Genomic DNA, 24,150 nt, shown 5'->3' with positions numbered 1-24,150 from the left:
GTGTATTTAATAGAAATACTTCTAATATAAAAGAAGCAAAAGTTTTAAAAGTCTATCATAAAAAGATATTAGGGAGGATGGGTCTAGGGTGAAAGGGACACAGTCCCGAGTGTGTAAGCCTTGACTGGAATGTGCCTCCAATAAAAGAGCAAGAAAAGGTGTTTCTGGGATAATTGGGAATTTTGAATATGAGCTGGATATTGAAGTGTTATAGAATTGCTAATAATTTCCTCAGGTATGATGATAATCTTTTTATTATTATTTAACAAAATATTGTTTATTTTATTAAATGAAATAATATTTACTTATTACATAAAGAAAGCTGAGCCCCAAAGAATTGATGCTTTTGAACTGTGCTGTTGGAGAAGACACTTGAGGATCCCTTAGACAGCAGGGAGATCAAATTGGTCAATCCTAAAGGAAATCAGTCCTGAATGAATATTTGTTGGAAGGACTGATGCTGAAGCTGAAGCTCCAATACTTCGCCACCTGATGCAAAGAACTGACTCATGGGAAAAGACCCTGATGTTGGGAAAGATTGAAGGCAGGAGGAGAAGGGGATGACAGAGGATGAGATGGTTGGATAGCATCACTGACTCAATGGACATGCGTTTGAGCAAGTTCTGGGAGTTGGTGATGGACAGGGAAGCCTGGCATACTGCAGTCCATGGGGTCACAAAGAGTCAGACATGACTGAATGACTGAACTGAACCAAACTGAATAATCTTTTAGGAGATTGATGTATTTAGGCAAGAAGTGTCATGACATTTGCAACTTTCAAATGGTTCAGCAAAAAAAAATAACAGTGTATATACAATCATGTCTTCCTAAATATATATGCATTTACATGTAACTATATGTGTGCATATGAAGATAAAACGTATATGAAAAATACTAAATTAGATGGAAGGTATATGCGTGTTTCTTGTTTTTTACTAGTAATGTAAACATTCAAATTACCTATAATTTTCCCATCATCCAAATGTTATATCTGTTAACATATTAATATATTTCCTTCCAGATGATTTTCTCTGTGTGCATGAATGCATTCATGTATGTGTTCATGTGTACACACACTCATATTATTCAATGAAAATGGACTCATACTGTTTGGTACATCTTTTTATTTTTACTTAGCATTTTATTTTTCTATAGTACTTTAATTTTACATAATATTGTATCCTATAGATGCCCTGTGAAGTATTTAAGCTGTTGATAATTATTGGGTATCAAGATGTTTCTAATTTTCTTTTTTTTTGGTATTAGCCATGCTGTGGTAAAACTCCGGCATTTAAATCTTTGTACAATACAGGATGATTTTTTTGCGATATGGTTCTACAAATAAGTTTCTGGGTCAGGTTCATGGACAGTCAATGACATTGACACATTTCCTTCTCTCATGTGTCCCTCTGTCAATCTGTTTTCTCAGATCTCTGCCCCTTTCCCAGAAGAGCCAGAAATGACCAAGTCCCTGGTAAGTTCTTCTTTGTTCATTTATTTATTTGCTGCTTTCTTTACTTTTCAGTGAGTTTTAGAAGGAAAATCACTGCAGATGGTGATTGCAGCCATGAAATTAAAGGAGGCTTACTCCTCGGAAGGAAAGTTATGACCAACCTAGAAAGCATATTAAAAAGCAGAGACATTACTTTACCAACAAAGGTCCATCTAGTCAAGGCTATGGTTTTCCCAGTGGTCATGTATGGATGTGAGAGTTGGACTATAAAGAAAGCTGAGCGTCGAAGAATTGATGCTTTTGAACTGTGGTGTTGGAAAAGACTCTTGAGAGTCCCTTGGACTACAAGGGGATCCAATCAGTCCATCCTAAAGGAAATCAGTCCTAGGTGTTCATTAGAAGGACTGATGCTGAAGCTGAAACTCCAATACTTTGGCCACCTGATGGCGAAGAACTGACTCATTTGAACAGACCCTGATGCTGGGAAAGATTGAGGGCAGGAGGAGAAGGGGATGACAGAGGATAAGATGGTTGGATGGCATCACTGACTCGATGGACATGGGTTTGGGTGGACTCCGGGAGTTGGTGATGGACAGGGAGGCCTGATGTGCTGCTGTTCATGGGGTCGCAAAGAGTCGGACACGACTGAGCAACTGAACTGATTAACACATATAGTAAATGGACAAGTGTAAATAAATAAAAACTAAGATCAAAGACAGTAAAAAGAGACTATCAACTCCAAGTCAAGCTTGGATTATAGGTATATGTGAGTCGTGTGACTTAACAGTTATGAACTTTGAACTACAAAATTGTCTCTGATCTTCATGAAACACATAGCAATAATGGAAATGAAATACATGCTTTATATTGTTAAAAAGTAATTTATTTCATCTATAACAACTACTTCCTGGTTCTTGATGTTTGAGAAAATTTTTGATAGTTTTTTTTTTTACTTTATATTTTATATTGAAGTATAGCCAGTTAACAATGATGTGATAGTTTCAGGTGGACACCAAAGGGACTCAGTAGTACATATACATGTATGCATTCTCCCCCAGACTTTGCTCCTATCCTGGCTGCAACATAACATTGAGCAGACTTCCCTGTGCTATACAGTAGGACCTTGTTGGTTATCCATTTTAAATATAAGCGGTGTGTATGTGTCAGTCACAAACTTGCTAACTATTCCTTCCCCGTATTCTTTCCCCAATCCCGCACTGCTCTGGCATCTAGGTTTGTTCTCTAAGTCTGTGAGTCTGTTTCTGTTTTGTAAATAAGTTCATGTGTACCAATTCTTTTTAGATTCTGCTTAGAAGGGGTATCATACACTGTCTTTCTCTGTCTAACTTACTTCAGTAAGTATGACAATCTCTGGGTTCATCCATGTTGCTGCAAATGGCATTATTTCATTCTTTTTTAATGGCTGAGTAATATTCCATTGTATATATGTACCATATTTTCTTTCTCCATTCCTCTGTAAATGGACATTTAGGTTGCTTCCATGTCTTAGCTATTGTAAACAGTACTGAAACAAACTCTGGGGTGCATATATCCTTTTGGACCATGATTTTCTTCAGGAATATGCCCAGGGATGGGATTGCAAGGTCATATGGTAGCTGTATTTTTAGGTTTTTAGAGAAGCCACCATATTGTTCTACATAGTGGCTATGCCAATTTGCATTCCCACCGACATTGTAGGAAGGTTCCCTTATCTCTACACTCTCTCCAGCATTTATTCTTTGTGGATTTTTTTGATGATAGCCATGTTGACTGGTGTGAATGATATCTCATTGTAGTTTTGATTTACATTTCTATAGTAATTAGCGATGTTGAGCATCTTTTCATGTGCCTCTTGGTCATCTGTATGCCTTTGAAGAAATGTCTGTTTAGGTCTTCTGCCCATTTTTTGAGTGGGTTGTTTGTTTTGATTATGTTAAACCTCATGAGCTGTTTGCAAAGTTTGGAGACTAATCCCATGTCAGTCACATCATTTGCAAACATTTTATCCCAACCTGTAGGTTTTCTTTTCATTCTGGGTTGTTTTTTTTTTTTTCCTGTATTTCCAAATCTTTTTTTTTTTCCCAATTATTTTTATTAGTTGGAGGCTAATTACTTTACAATATTGTAGTGGTTTTTGCCATACATTGACATGAATCAGCCATGGATTTACCTGTGTTCTCCATCCTGAACCCCTCTCCCACCTCCCTCCCTATCCCATCCCTCTGGGTCTTCCCAGTGCACCAGCCCTGAGCACTTGTCTCATGCATCCAACCTGGGCTGGTGGTCTGTGTCGCACTGATAAAATACATGTTTCGATGTTGTTCTCTCAGATCATCCCACCCTCACCTTCTCCCATAGAGTCCAAAATTCTGTTCTATACACATGTGTCTCTTTTTCTGTCTTGCCTATAGGGTTGTCATTACCATCTTTCTAAATTCCATATATATGCGTTAGTATACTGTATTGCTGTTTATCTTTCTGGCTTACTTCACTCTGTATAATGGGCTCCGGTTTTATCCATCTCATTAGAACTGATTCAAATGTATTCTTTTCAATGGCTGAGTAATATTCCATTGTGTATATATACCACAGTTTTCTTATCCATTCGTCTGTTGATGGGCATCTAGGTTGCTTCCATGTCCTGGCTATTATAAACAGTGCTGCGATGAACACTGGGGTGCACATGTTTCTTTCAGATCTGGTTTCCTCTGTGTATGCCCAGGAGTGGGATTGCTAGGTCATATGGCAGTTCTATTTCCAGTTTTTTAAGGAATCTCCACATTGTTCTCCATGGCGGCTGTACTAGTTTGCATTCCCACCAACAGTGTAAACATTTTATCCCAATCTGTGGGTTTTCTTTTCATTCTGTTTTTTGTTTTCTTTGCTGTGCAAAAGTTTTTAAGTTTAAGTAGGCCCCCTTTGTGCATTTTTGTTTTTATTTCCATTATTTGGGGAGACAGATAAAAAGGATATTGCTACATTTATGTTGAAGATTGTGCTGCTTATGTTTTTCTCTAGGAGTTTTATAGTGTCTGGTCTCACATTTAGGTCTTTAATCCATTTTGAGGTTATTTTTGTGTATGGTATTAAAGAATGATCTTTTTTTTTAAAACAGGTAGCTGTCTAGTTCCCCCAGCACCATTTGCTGACGAGACTGTCTGTCCAACATTGTATTGTCTTGCCTCCTTTGTCATAGATTAACTGACCAAAGGTGTATGAATTTACTTCTGGGCTTTCTATTCAGTTCTCTTGATCTATATTTCTACTTTTGTCAGGAAGTCTGATTCCTTCTGCTTCGTTTTCCTTTCTTAAGATTGCTTTGGCTATTTGAGGTCTTTTGTGTCTCTAAACAGATTTTGAGATTTTTTTTTGTTCTGTGCTGTGCTCTGCTTAGTTGCTCAGTTGTGTCTGACTCTGCGACCCCATGGACTGTACCCACCAGGCTCGTCTGTCCCTGGGGATTCTCCAGGCAAGAACACTGGCAAGGGTTGCATTTCTTTCACCTGGGGATCTTCCCAACCCAGGGATCGAACCCAGGTATCCCACATTGCACGTGGATTCTTTACCATCTGAGCCACCAAGGAAGCCGTAGTTCTGTGAAAAATGCCATTGGTCATTGGATCAGGATTGCATTGAACCTGTAGATTGCTTTGGGTAGTATATTCATTTTGACAATGTTAATTTTTCCAGTCCACAAACATGATATATCTTTTCATCTGTTTGTGTCTCCTTCAGTTTCCTTCATCGACAGCTTATAATTTTCAGAGTATAGGTCTTTAGTCTCGTTAGGTAGGTTTATTCATAGGTAGTTTATCCTTTTGATATGATGGTAAATGGAATTGTTTCTTGAATTTCTCTTTCTGATCTTTTGATGTTATTGTATAGAAATGCAGCATGTTTGTGTGTGTGTATTCATTGTGTAACTTGCAACTTTACTAGATTCACTGGTGAGATTTAATAGTTTTGTAGTAGCGTCCTTAGGGTCTTCTATGAATAGGATCATCTCATTTGCAAATAGTGACAGTTTAACTTCTTCATTTTCAATTTGGATTCTATTTGCTTCTTTTTCTTCTCCGATTGCTGTAACTAGGACATCCAGAACTATGCTGAATAATAGGGGTGAGAGCGAACACCCTTGTCTTATTCCTGATCTTAGAGAAAATGCTTTCAGCATTTCAACATTAGTATGATGTTACACAGTAGATTTGTCATATATGGCCTTTATTATGTTGAGGAACGTTCCCCCCATGCCCACTTTCTGTAGAGTTTTTATCATAAAAAGGTGCTGAATTTTGTCTTTCTGCATCTATTGAGATAATCATATGGTTTTTATCCTTCAGTTTGTGTGTCACATTGATTGATTTGCAGATATTGAAAAATCCTTGCATCTGTACATGAATCCCACTTGATCATAGTGAATGATCTTTTTAATGTATTGTTAGACTTGGATTGTTAGTATTATGTTGAGGATTTATGCCTCTACATTCATTGATATTGGCTTGTAATTTTCTTTTTTTGTGGTATCTTTGTCTGGTATTGATCACAGCGTGATGGTGGCATCAGAGAACGAGTTTGGAAGTTTTCCTACATCTGTAATTTTGTGGAACAGTTTCAGAAGGTTAGGTGTTTTGTTGCTATTGTTTTTCAGTCAGTAAGTCATATCCGACTCTCTGTAACCCCATGGACTGCAGCACACCAGTCTCCTCTGTCCTTCACTATTTCCTGGAGTTGGCTCAAATTCATGTCCATTGAGTTGGTGATGCTAGCTAATCATCTCATCCTCTGTCGACTGCTTCTCCTCCTGACCTCAGTCTTTCCAGCATCAGGGTCTTTTCCAGTGAGTCATCTCTTTGCATCAGGTGGCCATAGTATTGGAACTTCAGCATCAGTCCTTCCAATGAATATTAAGGGTTGATTTCCTTCAGGATTGACTGGTTTGATCTCCTTGCAGTCAAAGGGACTCTCAAGAGTCTCTCCAGCTCTACAATTTGAAAGCATCAGTTCTTCGGCACTCCCTCTTTTTTACGGTTCAACTCTCCCACCTGTCTATGACTACTGGAAAAATCATAGCTTTGACTAAAGGACCTTTGTTGGTAAAGTGATGTCTCTGCTTTTTATTTTTTTTTCCCATTTATTTTTATTAGTTGGAGGCTAATTACTTTACAGTATTGTAGTGGTTTTTGCCATACATTGACATGAATCAGCCACAGATTTACATGTGTTCCCCATCCCAATCCCCCCTCCTGCCTCCCTCTCCAGATGTCTCTGCTTTTTAATATGCTCTTTAGGTTGGTCATAGCTTTCCTTCCAAGGAGCAAGCGTCTTGTAATTTCATGGCTGTAGTCATTGTCCAAAGTGATTTTGGAGCCCAGGAAAATAAAATCTGTCCTTGTTTCCACTTTTTCCCCTTCTATTTGCTGTGAAGTGATGGGACCAGATGCCATGATTGTAGCTTTTTGATGTTGAGTTTCAAGCCAGCTTTTTCGATCTCTTTCACCTTCATCAAGGGGTTCTTTAGTCCTCTTTACTTTCCGCCATTAGAGTGGTATCATCTGCATATCTGGGGTTGTTGATAATTCTCCCAGCAGTGTTGATTCCAGCTTGTGATTCATCCAGCCCAGCATTTCACATAATGTACTCTGCATATAAGTTATACACACAGGGTAAACAAACTTGTTGTATTCCTTTCCCAATTTTGAACCAATCAGTTGTTCTATGTCTGGTTCTAATGATTGCTTCCTGATCTACATACAGATTTCTCAGGAGACAGACAAGTGATCTGGTACTCCCATGTCTTTAAGAATTTTCCACAGTTTGTTGTGATCTACACAATCAGTTTAGTGTAGACCATGAAGCAGAAGTAGATATTTCTTGGAATTCCCTTGCTTTCTCCATGATCCAGTGAATGCTGGCAATCTGGACTGTGGTTCCCCTACCTGTTCTAAGCCCAGCTTGTACATCTGGAAGTTCTTGGTTCATGAACTGCTGAAACCTAGCTTGAAGGATTTTGAGCATAACCTTGCTAGCATGTGAAATGAGTGCAATAGTATGATAGTTTGAACATGGTTTGGCATTGCCCTTCTTTGTGATTGGAATGAAAACTGACCTTTTCCAGTCTTGTGGTCACCACTGAGTTTTCCAGATTTGCTGTCATATTGAGTACAGCATCATCCTTTAGGATTTGAAATAGCTTAGTTGGGATTACATCACCTCCACTAGGTCTGTTCTTAGTAATGCTTCTAAGGCCCACTTGACTTCACACTCCAGATGTTAGGCTCTAGGAGAATGACCACATCTTTGTGGTTATCTGGGTCATTAAGACCTTTCTTGTATAGCTTTTCTGTGTTTTCTTGCCACCTCTTCTTAATCTCTTCTGCTTCTGTTAGGTCCTTTTCCTTTCTGTCCTTTATTGTGCCCATCCTAACATGAGTTATTCCCTTGATAGCTATAGATAGTTATTCCCAGTTTTCTTGAAGAAGTCTCTAGTCTTTCCCGTTCTATTGTTTTCCTCTATTTCTTTGCATTGTTCATTTAAGAAGGCCTTCTTCTCTCCCCTTCCTATTCTCTAGCACTCTGCATTCAGTTGGGTGTATTTCTCCCTTTCTTTCTTGCCTTTCACTTTTCTTTATCCCTCAAATTCCAACTTCTCAAAGGTAATCACTCTAAACTCAAACTAATTCTTTTGGTATTTACATTCCTATGTCTAAATCACATGTTTACATTGGTACCTCTTGGTTTTCAGTTTTAGGTAGTATCTGCTGACTTAGCACAATGGAAAATAAAGATTTAACTCTCAGATACTTAAGGCTTCAACACTTATATGCACATTTCTTCTTCCCCCCCTTCTAATATAGGAATATCATAATTTGGGGTAAATCGATAGACTGTATTATTAGTATGTTTATTTTAATTATATTCACAGTTGAACCATTTCTTCTATCTTTTATGCACTGTTTTTTATTTTACCTGGAATTAATTATTGTTTGGTTTAATCATTTGTTTCACTTTCCATATCTGGATCACTAAATCAACTCCACAGTCTTCCCAGGTATGTAAATATCTTTACAATATGTTAAAATATACTAGATAATGACAGTTAACACCAATCATAAATATTAAGATAGTGCTTACTGTATGCTAGGCATTGTAGACACTATCTCTCTCTCAAATGATTTAATCACATCCCCTTTGAGGTATCTATAATCATTATCCTCATTTTACAGAGAAGGAAGTAGGTCCCCAGAGAAGTTAAGTAAATTGCTCTGGGTTGCACTGCTAGTAAGTGGTGAAACCACAAGTAAAACCCAAGCAATTTGGCTCCAGAATACAGGCTATTTATTTCTGCAGTTGAAAGAAACTTCCCTTGGAGTTCTTGACATGACCAAAGTTGCTCTGTATTTTATTCTCATGCACTAACCTGGGGGGTCTTCCTTTGGCATGCTGCTAGGAATTCCTTTCATGTCTCTCAAGCATTGGATCTCTTATTTTCTGGCTCTTTCTTCATTCACGCTTTCATTTTTAGAGAATATTATCCAGAAAGTATTGTGTGGGAATTAGGTTTTTTGAGACCTTGCAGGTCCAAAAGTATTTTTATTTGACCCTCAGTAATTTCATAGCTAATTCTAGATTGTAAGTCATTTTTACTCAGAAATTTTAAGACATTCTTTCTACTTTAATCATCCCACCTTTTCTTACTGGATGTGATAGAAAGATCCAGATAATAATTTGTGTTGTTTTAAGTTTGCAGTAATTTGTTGCAGCAGCAATAGGAAACCATTACAGATTTTGGTACCTGGACATGGAATGATGTTGTAACAAATACCCCAAAATGTCAAAAGACTTTGGAATTTGGTAATGAATAAAAACTGTAAAAAAATTTGAAGCATATAATAGCAAGAGCCTAGATTTCCTTGAACAGACTGGTAATAGAAATATTGTTGTTAACTTTGCTAGAGAAGTCAGAAGAAAGTGAGGAGCACAGTAGGAAAAAAACTATATTGTTTTAGAGAATATCTCATTATTTTAAACAGACATGAATACGGGTGTTAAAGGTGCTTCTGGTGAAGACTCAGAAGGAACTGAGAAATATGTTACTGGAAAGTAGGGGAGGGAACATCTCTGGTATATAGTAGCAGAAAGCTTAGCTGGATTTTGTCCTGTAGTTATATAGAAAGCAGATTTGTCAGGGATGGACTTGTGTTTTTCTCTGAGGTGATTTCAAGCAAAGGATTGAAGATGTGACATGATTTCTTTTTCCTGCTTACAATAAAATATGAATATTAAGTGATAGATTGAAGGAAGAGCTGTTAAGCAAAAAGGAACTAGACTCGATGATTTGGGATATTTGGGGGCTATCAAGATTACAAAAGATGCTATAATTAGTTTCACTGTAGGAAAGTATGTTCTTGAGAGAAAGTCAAGGGTGTGGATAGATGCTTTATATATGAATATTTTTCTAGGTTTTTAGGTGTTTAGCAAGATGAACAGGGTAGAATGCACCTTACTAAATTTTTTAGCTGGAAGTCTCAGTCTTTGGTGTTAACTTGATTGTTTAGTTTATTTACATTTAATGCAATTACTGAACATTTGAATTTATATCCAGTTTTATTAGTTTCATATTTGAACTGTCTAATACTATTTTCCAACTCTTTTCTTGACTTTCTTTTAGATTAGTCAAAGTTTTAATTTTTATTCTGTTAACTTGTTTGTGATGCATTCTTTTATTTGTTTCCCTAGATATTATAATATTCATCTTTAACTCATTATTATCTTACCCCCTTCTTAATAGATGCTAAAACATCTTAATTCCATTTACTGCTTCTCATTTTTACATTATTATGCATCTGAATTCTACATATGTTTTAAACTTCACAAGATATTATTATTACTGTTTTTGCATAGTCAGTATTTACAGTTTCATAAAGTGGGATTTGAGAAACTTTTTGAGTCTTTGAGTTGATGTCATTCACCTTTCCTTTTCAAATTTTGCTTCTGCCTCATATTCTTCCTCTTTATTGTCTCAGACAACAATATGTTTTTCCTTTCCAAGGTGTTGTACATGTGATACATCACGTGCTCTTGTGCTTATTTTTATTTAAAAAACCTCTGTGGTTCAGTTTGGATGTCTTCTGTTTGCTAGTCTTCCATTTCAGTAATTCTGTTATTCTGCTATTAAACCCCTCTCAGTTCTTAATTTTAGATACTGAATTTTTCAATTTTCATTTTTTTTTTTTTTTAGTATAAGTTCCATTTCTCTGATGAAATTCTCCACCTTTTCATCTAACTCCAAAATCCTGTAAGACTGTTTCTATTGAATTTTTTTCCCTTTGGTTTTAGATAGTTTGTTCTGTTTTTTGATAGGCATTTCTTTTATGGTATCAAAACACATAAAAAGCATTGTCAAGGATCTAGATTATGGTATCTTTCTCAGTTATTTAACTTATATGTTGAGTACATCATACAAAATGCTGGGCTGGATGAAGCTCAAGCTGGAATCAAGATTACTGGGAGAAATATCAATAACCTCAGATATGCAGATGACACCACCCTATTGGCAGAAAGCAAAGAGGAACTAAAGAGCCTCTTGATGAAGGTGAAAGAGGAGAGTGAAAAAGCTGGCTTAAAACTCAACATTCAAAAAACTAAGATCATGGCATGTGGTTCTATCACTTCGTGGCAAATAGATGAGAAAAAATGGATACAGTGACAGATTTTATTTCTTGGGCTCCAAAATCACTGCAGATGGTGACTGAAACCTTGAAATTAAAAGCCACTTGCTCCTTGGGAGGAAAGCTATGACAGACCTAGACAGTGTGTTAAAAAGCAGAGACATTATTTTGCCAACAAAGGTCCAAATAGTCAAAGTGGTGATTTTTCCATTAGTCACATATGGATGTAAAAGTTGGACCATAAAGAAGGCTGAGCACCAAAGAATGTTGCTTTTGAGTGGTGGTGGTGGTAGAGAAGACTCTCGAGAGTCCCTTGCACTGCAAGGAGATCAAACCAGTCAATCTTAAAGGAAATCAATCCTGAATATTCATTGGGAAAGACTGAGGGCAGGAGGAGAAGGGAACCACAGAGGATGAGATGGTTGGGTGGCATCATTGACTCAATGAACATGAGTTTGAGCACTACTCCAGGAGATAGCAAAGGACAGGGAAGCCTAGTTTGCTGCAGTCCATGGGGTCACAAAGGGTCAGACACGACTTAGTGACTGAACAATAACAAACTTTCTCGGGAGAGGATTCTTGTTTCCCTTAGCAGATAGATAGCAACACCTTTGTCTAGTCAGGCACAGTGTTGTGTTGAATCAGGACCAAGTTGAAGCCCTGATAATAGTCTACCTCTGGTTCACTCTGACCATCCAGGATTTTTAGCTGAGAGCCCAGTTTGCCCTCTGTGGACCCTCCTCTTGATAGGTGCCGACAGTGTTTTCTTACCAGACTACTAACATTTTGCCTTGCTTTTCAGAGGCTATCTGCTTAAGTGTTTAGTCTTCTGCTCATACAGCCCTAGAATTTGGCAGACGTCTTAGGGGAAAAACTGTCCATGTGTTTGAATTCTGGTTTCTCTATCACCCAACTTTAGCCTTCTACTGGTTCAAAGCCTGGGTTTTCACCTTTTACCACACCCAGAATTGATAAATACTCCTAGTGTAAAAGTGGTTACCTTAAATGTTGTCTGTAGAGTCTTAGCACCTAACTGCTTCCAGTATTTTCAAATAGATAGTTTCAGTATTTCATCTGGCATGTATAGTTATTGCTGGAAGAAACCCTGGACTGTCACAAACTCTTATATGCCATCTGGATTATGACAGTGCCTCAAAAGGGTCACCTAAACATATCATATGTACTGTCCATTTAAAGTGTACATTCAGTCATTTTTAGTATATTCATGGAGTTGTGCAATCTTTATCCAGTTTTAGAATACTTTCTTTCCTCCCCTATCCAAAGTCATACCTTTTAGCTGTTGCTACCTCCCTCCCCACCACATCCTTTCATTACCCCATTCCTGGGCAACCAGCAATCTTCTTTCTGTCCTAATAGGTTTGCCTGTCCTGGACATCTCATGTAAATGGAATCATATACTATGTGGTCTTTTGTGATTGGCTTATTTCACTTAGCATAATATTTTCAAAATTCATATACGGTGTAGCATAAATCAGTATTTCATTCCTCTCTATGGCTGAATAATCTCTTCTTTGAATATACCACATTTTGAAATTCATCATTAGTTGATACCCTGGGTTGTTTCTGTTTTTGACTATTAGGAATAATGCTACTATGAACATTTCTATGTAAGTTTTATGTGAATGAATGTTTTGATTTCTCTTGGGTATATACCAAGAAGTGGAACCGTTAGCTCATATTACTCCTTTTGAGGAAGTGCCAGACTGTTTTATATTCCCACCTTTACTATATGAGGGTTCCAATTTCTCCACTTCCCCACTGGTACTTGATATTATGTGTCCTTTTGTTTTTTATTATTATAGCCATCCTAATAGGTGCATTTTCCTGATGACTAATAACTAATGATTGGAGCATTTTTTAAATTTCAGAATTCAAGATTTAATTTCATTTATTATTTTGCTACAAAAATAATAAAAATACCAATACACACAAGCAGAGCATTTTTTATTTTATAATCATCTTAGTGAATTTGAAGGGGGTATTTCTTTGAATTTTGATATCCCTGTATTGAGAACCTTTTGTGCTTTTTGGCCATTTGTGTATCTCCTTTGGAGATATATATATTCTTCTTGGTCCATTTATTTGTTTATTTGACTGTGCCAGGTCTTAGCTGTGGCCCGAGGGATGTTCAAACTTTGTAGCAGAATCCAGGATCTTTTGTTACAGCATGTGGAATCTAGCTCCCTGACTGGGGATTGAACCCAGGCCCCCTGCATTGGGAGCATGGAGTTTTAGCCACTGGATCATCAGGGAAGTCCCCTTGGTCCATTTTTAATTGCATCACCTATCTTTTTATTGAGTTGTAAGAGTTCTTTATATATTCTTTACACAAGTCCTTTATCAGATGTATAATTGCAGACATTTCCCCCTAGTCTTTGAGTTGTTTTTACTTTCTTTTCTAAGTAAACATTTACTTTTTGTTAGCTCTGTTTTTTTTTAAATTGTTGTTATTTTTGTTTGTTTATTTTTCATTTTTGGCCATTGGGTATAGCATGGGGATCTTAGTTCCCCTACCGTGCCCCCTGAAGTGGTGGTGCAGAGACCTAACACCAGACTGCCAGCAAATTCCCTTATCTTTTCACTTTCTTAATGGTATTCTTTTTAGCACAAAGTTTTAAATTTTGATAAAGTCCAATTTATCTAGTTTTTCTTTGGTTGCTTGTGCTTCTGATTTTATATCTGAAAAATCATTGCTTTTCTAAGTGAAGTGCTAATGAAATATGGCATACATGGAAAAGAATGCAGAAATCAGGTTTGCAGCTTGATGAGTTTTCAGTTTATTCTTTTGTAACCAGCACACAGATAAAAACAAAACCCCATATTACTAGAGCCACAGAAAGAATGACCTGATACTTTTAATATTTATTTTTTCCTTGAAATAATAATGTCAAATTTAGGTATTTAGTGAGAATCTTATATGTTGCATCAGGTTAAAAATTGTTAAAAATAAGTTCATAAATATCTTGCTCTTATCCTACCATCCTGATGCTTTTCATTGAATAAACACGTGTTTTTCCAGGGATCAGTGTCTTTCAAAGATATATCTGTAGACTTCAGCAGGGAGGAGTGGCAACAATTGGACCTTGCTCAGAAAAGTCTGTACAGGGATGTAATGCTGGAGAACTATTTCAACTTGATCTCAGTGGGTAAGCACAGCTCTGCTGGGTAAGGCTGTATCTAATTGAGTGTATTTTTTTTTTTCTTCAGTGGGATTTATGAAATCTGGTGTTTCTAAGGTATGTGGGACTTCTAAAGACTGTAGGACATCTGAAGTATGTAATAGTTTTGCCCTTATTTTGTTCTATGTTCTTAACCATCTCTTTTGGACATTAAGAATATACTTCTGTTCTCCATGAACTTTTCTGAAAAGTAAATGGAGGGCTTTGTTGTTTCTTATCATCAGGATGTCAAGTTCCCAAACCAGAAGTCATTTTCAACTTGGAGTGGGGAGAAGAACCATTTATGTGGAATGACAAAACCTCAAGCCAGAGCTGTCTAGGTGAGTAGGAACCAAAATCATAGGAGATTGTATAACCAAATCACAGTTTTACTGGCAGAGTTTGGCAGCTTTGAAGTGCTTTTAATATGATATTTCTCTGACATTCTGAACTTTTGAAACTGCATGGATAGAGCTGGTATTGGTCTGTTAAGACATCTAAATGCCATTCCCACTTAAGGCCCCTTCCAATATCAGTGTCTTCTTTGCTTGACTCTTTAAGAGGGATATGCTACAGTTACTGGTACATTGGCTGTAGGATCCTTTTTCTTTTGTTTTGCTTTTTCTCCCTTTTTATAGTATTAAAAAAAATTTTTTTTTAATCTGTCAATGTCTTAAATCCTTTCCTTACACATTCAGGTACTCATAAAATTGCCTTAAAAAAATTATTTTGGGTCACTCACCTGCTTATTTCCCTTCATTTTCTTTCTTTTCCCTTAAGGTGCTTCAGAATTGTCATCTAGAGATGGCCATATTATGTCATCCCCCATGCCTCTCCCTCAACTGTTGGCTTTGAGATTTCCATTACTTACATTTGGGGATAGCTTCTTATTTTAATCCTTTTGTAATTTTTTTTTTGGTCCACACCCTGCAGCATGAGGGATCTTAGTTCCTCCGGCCAGGGATCGAACCGTCATGCCCTGCAGTGGAAACTGAGTCCTAACCAGTGGATAGCCAGGGAATCCCCTATTTTACAATTTTTTTTTTTAAGTTTTATTTTATTTTTTTATTTATCCCTTTTAATCCTCACTCCCTACTCATTTTTATTCTTCCCAGAGGCAGTTGCTCTACTGTATTTTATATGTTTGCTTGCAATTTATTCTTGAATTTGTCGGGTATTTGTAAAATTTAAATTGTTGGTCATTTTAATTTCTAAAAATGGACCCAGAGGGATAGGGTAGAGAGGGAGGTGGGAGGGGGGATCGGGATGGGGAATACATGTAAATCCATGGCTGATTCATGTCAATGTATGACAAAAAACACTACAATAATGTAAAGTAATTAGCCTCCAACTAATAAAAATAAATGAAAAAAAAATAAAATAAAAAAAAAAAGACTATTTTGAATACACACCAAGAAATAACTACACCATAAATCTCATCCAGTGAACATGTCTTTTGTGGTATTAATCTCCAGTTCATATTTAAATAAAAGCAGTTATTGTTCATTAAAAAAAAAAATGAAAAAAAAAATGGTACTGTGCTATATATCCTACTTAGTTTATTTTTTCCTCTCAGCACTAAATTGGTTCATGTTACACTGTTTTTCTAGCTCATTGCTTCTAATTGATGCATACATTCCATAGTATATACATATATATATGCCACATTTACTTGTCCAGCTTTCTAGCTACTATAGCTAGTACTATAATAAATTTCTTCAAGAACTATTCTTATAGGAAACAAGAATTTCTTGAGGAAGAGTAGTGGGAGTGTTTTATTAATGAATATACTAATGCTTTATTTCACTAAGTATAACTATATTGTTTTCTAGATTGGATGTATTGGTCTAAAATCCTCTAAACATACAAAGGCATCAGTTTCTCCACATGCCTGCCCATATTTCTAATAATTTCTCATAATCTAGTGGATTTTAATTTCTATTTGTTTTAATTTGTGTTTTTCTAATAACAACATGTATTGAACATCTTATCATGTACCTTGTAATAGATTCTGATTTCATTTTTGGTATTTGACTACTGACACCTTCCAAACTTCACCACTCTCTCTTCATCTTCTGCCCCACATCTGGGCAGACTACAAGACAACCCAGATGCTCTCTCCATTAGTGCTAGTGGGAAGTTGCTCTGTATCAGTCAGCTTAGCACCATCCCCAAACTACTATAAAAAACCCAAGCCAGTTTCCTTTTCTCACTCTCATAAGCCACTTTTAGACCTGCTTGGGAGCTTTCCCTTCAAAAGCCTCATTAAATGAGTAATGAACTTTTTCTTATCTTATTGGTTATGTGTCAAATCATCACTCTTGACATCTGAACCAAGTTTGGTGTGGGAGTCCATTGCTCCTCTGCAGGTGACTTAACAGTTTGTTTAGTAAGCAGGATCTTTGGATGATGACCACCACCAAGGGGGTCTTTCTTCTCTTGTTCTCTGGTTTTTCTGCCTGCTGCTGAGTACATACTTTGAGCTGTGCTACTTTATGCTGCATTTGCTGATTCCCACAAGTCTATGTCATATATTTAACCAATTGAAGTTGGAAGTTATAGTTGGTATTCTGGGACAGATGTAAAGGACTAGGCCCTCCTTAAAGTGGCTTAAGACCTATGTATGTGTCTCAAATTGAATCATTTGTCTCAGTTCTGGCATAAGCCATGACTGACACCAGAATTAAGGAAACAGATCAGATTGACTCTCATTGTATAACGCTCTCAGGGGAACAATTGATACCTTATGCATATAAGGGCCCATCAGGCAGCTACTTGTGTGAAGGAAGAGCAGTTACAATGCAGCATGCTAAAGCAAGTGGCACACCTTTCTAAATGTTGTCATATTTTATTGTTGTTTATTCTTTTAATGTTGTCATGTTTTTGCTTTTCCCTGTGATTCATCTTCTCAAACAATTCTTTATGCTCTTTCTACTAGTTTTTCTCTTTTAGAAAGTTATCATTTAGATGCCCTTCTCCTTTTACTTTCCAGTGAAAAGTAAAACCTAAAACCATGTCTAAATTTACTTATGCTTGAATTATTCTAACCCGTTTTGATGTGCTGGTTCTTCTTAAAAAATTTTTTTTCCTAGGTGCTACTGGTTAAAATATGGTGCTTATCTTGTCGTAGCTATATGATGCAAAATATTGCCTAACATATGAGAAATTCTTCTCTCAATAGATTAATAAACTAAAGGAAGAACATGCCTCATGTTTGCAATTCACATTTATCTTTGTTTAGTTTCCATAATCATGTTTGCTTCATTTTAACATTTTCTTTAATTATTTCCCTGTATCTGACCCTTTATTTTCTGATCTGTCTGCCTATTCAGATAATCTACATACTTATACTTTGCTCTCATGTTTCACTTACATCTTTTATTGGACCTATTACAGCATACATTGCTTTTTCCCTTTTCTAACTCTCTGACCCACAAAAACAGAGAGAAAATGACATTAATTGGAATGACAACAGAGTGTTTTACCTATTTCAAAAATGTTTCTCTAGAGAATATTTAGTGAAATTAAATTCTTTAGGTGATAGGCAGAAGCAGTTATTTTGCTCTATTTCAGAGGGATTTGAAATTTTTTCTGCTAAGAGTAATTTGAAGGACCAATAATTGTAATTGGGAAGGGAAGACAACTGAAAGAAATGTTTAAAATTTAAGCCTTTGAGCATTAAGCATTTATTATTGTGCACATCTATGCCGATCAAATATGACTTTGTAAGGCTCAGAATATCTGTGTTTATTTTTAAGTTAAGAGAAAAGAGAGCCTTCCTAGAGTTTTTCTGAGGTTTGAAATTCATTTTCAGAGCATAGAACCCTAAATGATCCATAAAGGAAATGAATTTGGAAAGGAATAAAGGATCAGGAAAAGGAAGCTTAGTGGAGAAAAGGAAAAGAATATATGTTTAGATTCAGTAATAAAATAGACTTTAGTGACTGGTGGAAAGTTAGCTTACATACATTCATTTTTTTTGGCCTGAATTATGACTTTGTATTTTATTGAATTGGTAATTCAGTTTGTGACAGAAGAATTATGAATAATTAAACTTTTTACCACAGGAGCAAATTTTTTACATTGAACATCATCAATAATAATGTAAATGCTGTCAGGCATAGCAGTGGGTTTATAAACTAAAGAAAGTGAAAAGTTGCAAAAGATGAAAGCCATGTTTAGGAATCTAATATTAGAGGTCCTCAGGCTTAATGAAAACATTAATATGTGTGAGTAAAACTGTAATGTGTGTTAAGTCACTTCAGTCATGTCCAAGTCTATGCAACCCCATGGACTGTATAGCCCATCAGGCTCTGTCCATGGAATTCTCCAGGCAAGAATACTGCAATGAGTTGCCATTTCCTTCTCCAGGGCTTCTTCCCAATCCAAGGATTGAACCCACGTCTCTTAAATCTCCTGGATTGGTAGGTGGGTTCTTTACCACTAGCGCCAGCCACATGGGAAGCTCAAAAATATAAAAGTTAAAAGAATGTGTTTGGGGATATTACAAACATTATAAGGTCCTGGAGATAGAATGAAATGGATACAAGGTTAGACTGTGTCTATATTAAAGAGTAATCTGATTTTTATATAGGTATTTACTGAGAATCTATTGTCTTTATTTATTTTTACTTTATTAATTTTTTTTTACTTTTTTTTTTTACTATGTCTTAAAAAAATTTTTTTTATTGAAGGATAATTGCTTTACAGAATTTTGTTGTTTTCTGTCAAGCCTCAACATGAATCAGCCATAAGTATACATATATCCCCTCCTTTTTGAAACTCCCTCCCATCTCCCTCCCCATCCCACCTCTCTAGATTGATACAGAACCCCTGTTTGAGTTTCCTGAGCCATATAGCAAATTCCCATTGGCTCTCTATTTTACACATGGTAATGTAAGTTTCCATGTTACTCTTTCCATGCATCTCACCCTCTCCTCCCCTCTCCCTGTGTCCATAAGTTTATTCTCTATGTCTGTTTCTCCATTGCTGCCCTGTAAATAAATTCTTCAGAACCATTTTTCTAGATTCTGTATATATGCATTAGAATACGATATTTATCTTTCTCTTTCTGACTCACTTCACTCTGTATAATAGATTATAGGTTCATCCACCTCATCAGAACTGACTCTGCTATGTGTTATACACTATTCCACAGTTGGGGATATTAGTGATTCTTATTGTAGGCAAGAATGGCATATTGGAGTAAAACCCACCTCCTGTCATTGATAGACCCCAAGAAACAGTGACTTAGAGAACATAAACATTAACCTGCCCTGGATTTAGCCTGAGGGCTGTAGTTTTCTAATCTTTTGTCTCGGGCATCACCAGCAACAGAGAACTGAGCTATCAAGTTTGTAATATAGCCAGTGGGAAGAGAGTTATGGAAGACACACTTACTTCCTTAAAACATTGACCTGATTACAACAAATATAATTCCTGCTCTCATTTGAATGGTGATAAGTGAATTACCTGGATTTACCTACAAATGAGGCTGTATATGCCTGTTGTTTTGAGACAGACACATGCTTGGCTACAAGCTTAACACTGCTGAAGGAAGGGGACAGATTTTAATGAACAGCTTCTGTCTCTGCTTCAGAGTTGGCCCTTTTTGCTGTTATATTCTTCCTTATTAAATGTGTGTATCTGCACCCCAAAACCAGGCATAAAGAATTGAATCATAGATATATATTTACTGTTTGTAATGGTAAAGCTAATTCAGGATGACTGAGGCTATGATAGATTTCTGTATATAAGTAAATTTGTATTTGGGGCACAGTGGTTAATAGGGAATAGAGAAAGCAGAGAGATTAGGATTTATAGATGAAGGAGAGTAAGAATCTAGACTCAGAAATATTTTTTAGCCACATGGTTTGTCACTTTGTTCTTCTAACACCTATTATTAGTTCTGCTACATGTTCAGAACAGCATATTTCAGTTTGAATCTTGTCTTCCCCAATTACTAAGCATTTGATTTGGGCACATTACTTAACTCTTCTGTGGCTCAGTTTCCTCATCTGTAAAGTAGGACAATAATAACATTAATAGCAAAAGGTTATGTTGATGTTTAAATGAGTTAGAACAATGCCTGAGACACCTAAATTCTATTGTTTATCAGACAGTAAATGTAATGTAAGGCCTTATTTTATTATTGCATATTATTTCATATAAAAAGATTATTATACATATTTATTCTCATTTTATATATTTATCTATATTTGTTATTACATTTATATAGAACCTCTCCCATTTCTCTATGTTCACCTTGTATCCACTCTATCATCCCTTCTGTGTTTTGCTAACTGTTCTTTGTGTATTTTATTTTTTAGATCAGGGTATTGGTTTTGGAACATCACAACAGGGACTATCTGAAGATGTTTCAGTCTGGTTTGAGGGAATACATGTCTTCCCAAGAGATGACCTATATTCCATTTTAGAAGAATTTTGGCAAGATGATAAACAGACAAGAAGAGAAAAGGAAAACCAGAACAAACATTTAAGTCCTATCATCTTCACCAACAAGGATATACTAGCTAATAAGGGGAACTGTGACTATAATAAAGACATTGGGAAAAAATTTCATGTAAACACAAACCTTGTTCCTTCAAGAAAAAGACTCCATTACTGTAACTCATTTCAAAAGAGTTTGAAGCCTATTGTAAGCTTATGTAATTGTAATGGAAACAGTGCAACAGAAAATTTTGATAAGATTATTGGATATGTTAATACTTTTACCCTTATGAATTCTCATACAGAAATGAATGCTTGTGAATATAATCAATGTAAGAAACTTCTGAGTAAGCAAGCTCTCATTCAGCATCAAAAACATCATGCTGGGGAGGACTTCCATTTATTCTCTGATTGTGTAAAACTCTCCACCCATAAGACACACCTTTTTGCACATCAAAGGATTTACACTGAAGAGAAACATCATGAGTGCACCAAATGTGAGATGATCTTCACTCAGAAGTCCCAATTTGCTGTGCCTCATGTTTATACAAGAGAAAAACCCTACGTAGGCACTGAATCTGGGAAGAAATTTTCCAACTCAAGCCATGAGAAAACTCCTCATACTGAGGAGACTGACTATAAATGCAGTGCACATGGAAAAGCCTTTATCAAGAAGTTAGATCTGTTCAGACTCCAGAGAATTCCTACTGGAGGAAAAAACCCCTATGATTACAGTGAATGTGGAAAAAATGTCTCTAACAATTCAAATCTCAGTATACACAAAAAAGCTCATACTGGCAAGAAGCACTTTGAATGTATTGAGTGTGGAAAATCTTTCACAAGAAAATCAACACTAAGTATGCATCAGAAAATTCACACAGGAGAAAAACCATATGTATGTACTGAATGTGGGAAAGCCTTTATCCGAAAGTCACATTTTATTACACATGAGAGAATTCATACTGGAGAGAAACCTTATGAATGCAATGACTGTGGGAAGTCCTTTATAAAGAAGTCACAACTCCATGTGCATCAGCGAATTCACACAGGGGAGAATCCCTTCATATGTTCAGAATGTGGGAAGATCTTCACTCACAGGACAAATCTCATTATACACCAGAAAATTCATACTGGTGAGAGACCCTATATATGTACTGAATGCGGGAAGGCCTTTACTGACAGGTCAAATCTCATTAAACATCAAAAAATTCATACTGGAGAGAAACCCTATAAATGCAGTGACTGTGGGAAATCATTCACCTGGAAGTCACGGCTCAGGATACATCAGAAATGTCACACTGGAGAGCGACATTATGAATGCAATGAATGTGGGAAAGCATTTATTCAGAAGTCAACACTGAGTATGCACCAGAGAATTCATAAAGGAGAAAAACCCTATGTTTGCACTGAATGTGGGAAGGCCTTCTTCCACAAGTCACATTTTATTACACATGAGAGAATTCATACTGGAGAGAAACCTTACGAATGCAGTGACTGTGGGAAATCTTTCACAAAGAAGTCACAACTTCATGTACATCAGCAAATTCACACAGGAGAGAAACCCTACAGATGTGCTGAATGTGGAAAGGCTTTCACGGACAGATCAAATCTCTTTACACACCAGAAAATTCATACTGGCGAGAAACCCTATAAATGTGATGACTGTGGAAAAGCCTTCACTCGAAAGTCAGGCCTCCATATACATCAGCAGTCTCATACTGGAGAAAGACATTATGAGTGTAGTGAATGTGGGAAAGCCTTTGCACGAAAATCAACACTCATTATGCATCAGAGAATTCATACAGGAGAGAAACCTTATATTTGTACTGAATGTGGGAAGTCATTCATCCAGAAGTCACATTTAAATCGACATAGGAGAATTCATACTGGAGAGAAACCCTATAAATGCAGTGATTGTGGGAAGGGCTTTATTAAGAAGTCACAACTCCTTGAACATCACCGAATTCACACAGGAGAGAAACCTTATATGTGTACTGAATGTGGAAAGGCCTTCTCCATCAGATCAAATCTTATTAAACACCAGAAAATTCATACTAAACAGAAACCTTATAAATCTAGTGACTTTAGGAAAGACTTTAATTGGAAAACACAATTCAGTGTACATCAGAAATCTAATACTGAGGGAGTAGAATGCCCGGTGCCACAATCATGGGGTAGGGATACAAAGTTGTGAGGATATATAGCTTGACTAAAAAGCAAGAGGTAACCAAAGTAAATTTTCCTCTATCTAGTCAGAAGTATGGATATCGGAATCTCATAGCTTATGTCCAGTTTTATACGTATGGGCAGACACTTTGGAGAAAGTGTTTAAGCAGTGATTAATGGCATGCTTGTTTACTTGACAGATACTGGGATTTTTAAGCACCTGCAAATAATAGTACATGTGCAAGGAGATGACTTGGCAATAGTTCTTATTTCACGTTTTGGATAAGCAGCTTTATAAATCAGGGCTGTTGAGTTGTTCATGCCCTATATAGCAAAAATATTCAATGTTGACCAAAGGAATTTCTTGAGTAGATTTCCAAGAAAATTTTTCATTGTCCAAGCACTCTATGGACACTGAAATCAAGGCAACAGTATAGACAATTCAGATGTATAATAAAAAGAATCTAGAAGTTTTTGTGAAAATTGACATTAAAGATACAAAGATGGACTCTACTTTTTTCTTTTCTTTGGGATGTCACTATTATTTATAGCTTACAATGTTTATTAGTGTATGGAAATTTGGATTAATAAGTTTAAAATTTATAATTTGACTTCCAGGTTGGCAAAAACCACAGACTTACCTGAATATTCACAGGCATCTTTAGATAACAAACATGTTTCCTTGTTTATTAATTCCCTACCATGGCAGTAGGTAACTCATGCCCAAGAGGTATAAAGTGCTCCCAGACTATATCCCAAAAGTGATCAATAATGTAAGCAGCAGCCCCAAAGATTATCTGTTACACTATAGCTGGTTCTGAGATCATGAAAGTTAGCCACAGGTTACAGATTAGGCACTCTGGATTCTCACTGTCTTTTACAGAAACCTCTACTTTTTAAATGATTTCTTTTTCTAGAGACAAATTAAGAAAGTGAGTTTTAAAACCTAGAATTCTTTCCTTCCAATTTTGTTAATGCATTCTCTACTTATTTATTACATACTAAGTTTGTTGTGGTTGTTGTTCACTCATGTCCCACTCTCTGCAACTCCAGGGACTATAGCACACCAGGCTCCACTCTCTCCCATTATCTCCCAGAATTGGCTAAAATTCATATCTATTGAGTTAGTGATGCTAGCTAACCATCTCTGTCAACCCATTCTCCTTTTACCTTCAATCTTTCCAGCAGCAGGGTCTTTTCCAGTGAGTCAGCTCTTCATATCAAGTGACCAAAG

At 36.4% G+C, this 24,150-nt stretch overlaps 1 protein-coding gene across 7 annotated transcripts in view; it reads left to right on the top strand.

The window, feature by feature from the left end:
• ZNF484 (zinc finger protein 484) overlaps window positions 1-23,429 on the top strand; it is a 33,590-nt gene extending 10,161 nt beyond the window's left edge. For 5 of the 7 annotated variants that reach the window (XM_043453586.1, XM_043453584.1, XM_043453587.1 and 2 more), the window contains 4 exons: window positions 1,430-1,474; window positions 14,162-14,288; window positions 14,546-14,641; window positions 20,630-23,429. In XM_043453586.1, coding sequence (XP_043309521.1) covers window positions 1,430-1,474; window positions 14,162-14,288; window positions 14,546-14,641; window positions 20,630-22,944 — 2,583 coding nt within the window. In that variant the 3' untranslated portion in view covers window positions 22,945-23,429. Of the gene's footprint in view, window positions 1-1,429; window positions 1,475-14,161; window positions 14,289-14,349; window positions 14,379-14,545; window positions 14,642-20,629 lie in introns of all 7 variants that reach the window. The other 2 variants (XM_043453590.1, XM_043453589.1) reach the window with 2 other exon arrangements.
• Window positions 23,430-24,150: the final 721 nt, after the last annotated feature.

The sequence above is a fragment of the Cervus canadensis genome, chromosome 30 (assembly GCF_019320065.1).
Source record: "Cervus canadensis isolate Bull #8, Minnesota chromosome 30, ASM1932006v1, whole genome shotgun sequence".
NCBI lineage: Eukaryota > Metazoa > Chordata > Mammalia > Artiodactyla > Cervidae > Cervus > Cervus canadensis.
Note: the sequence above shows the minus strand (reverse complement) of the source record. Positions and strands in the feature narration are given on the sequence as shown.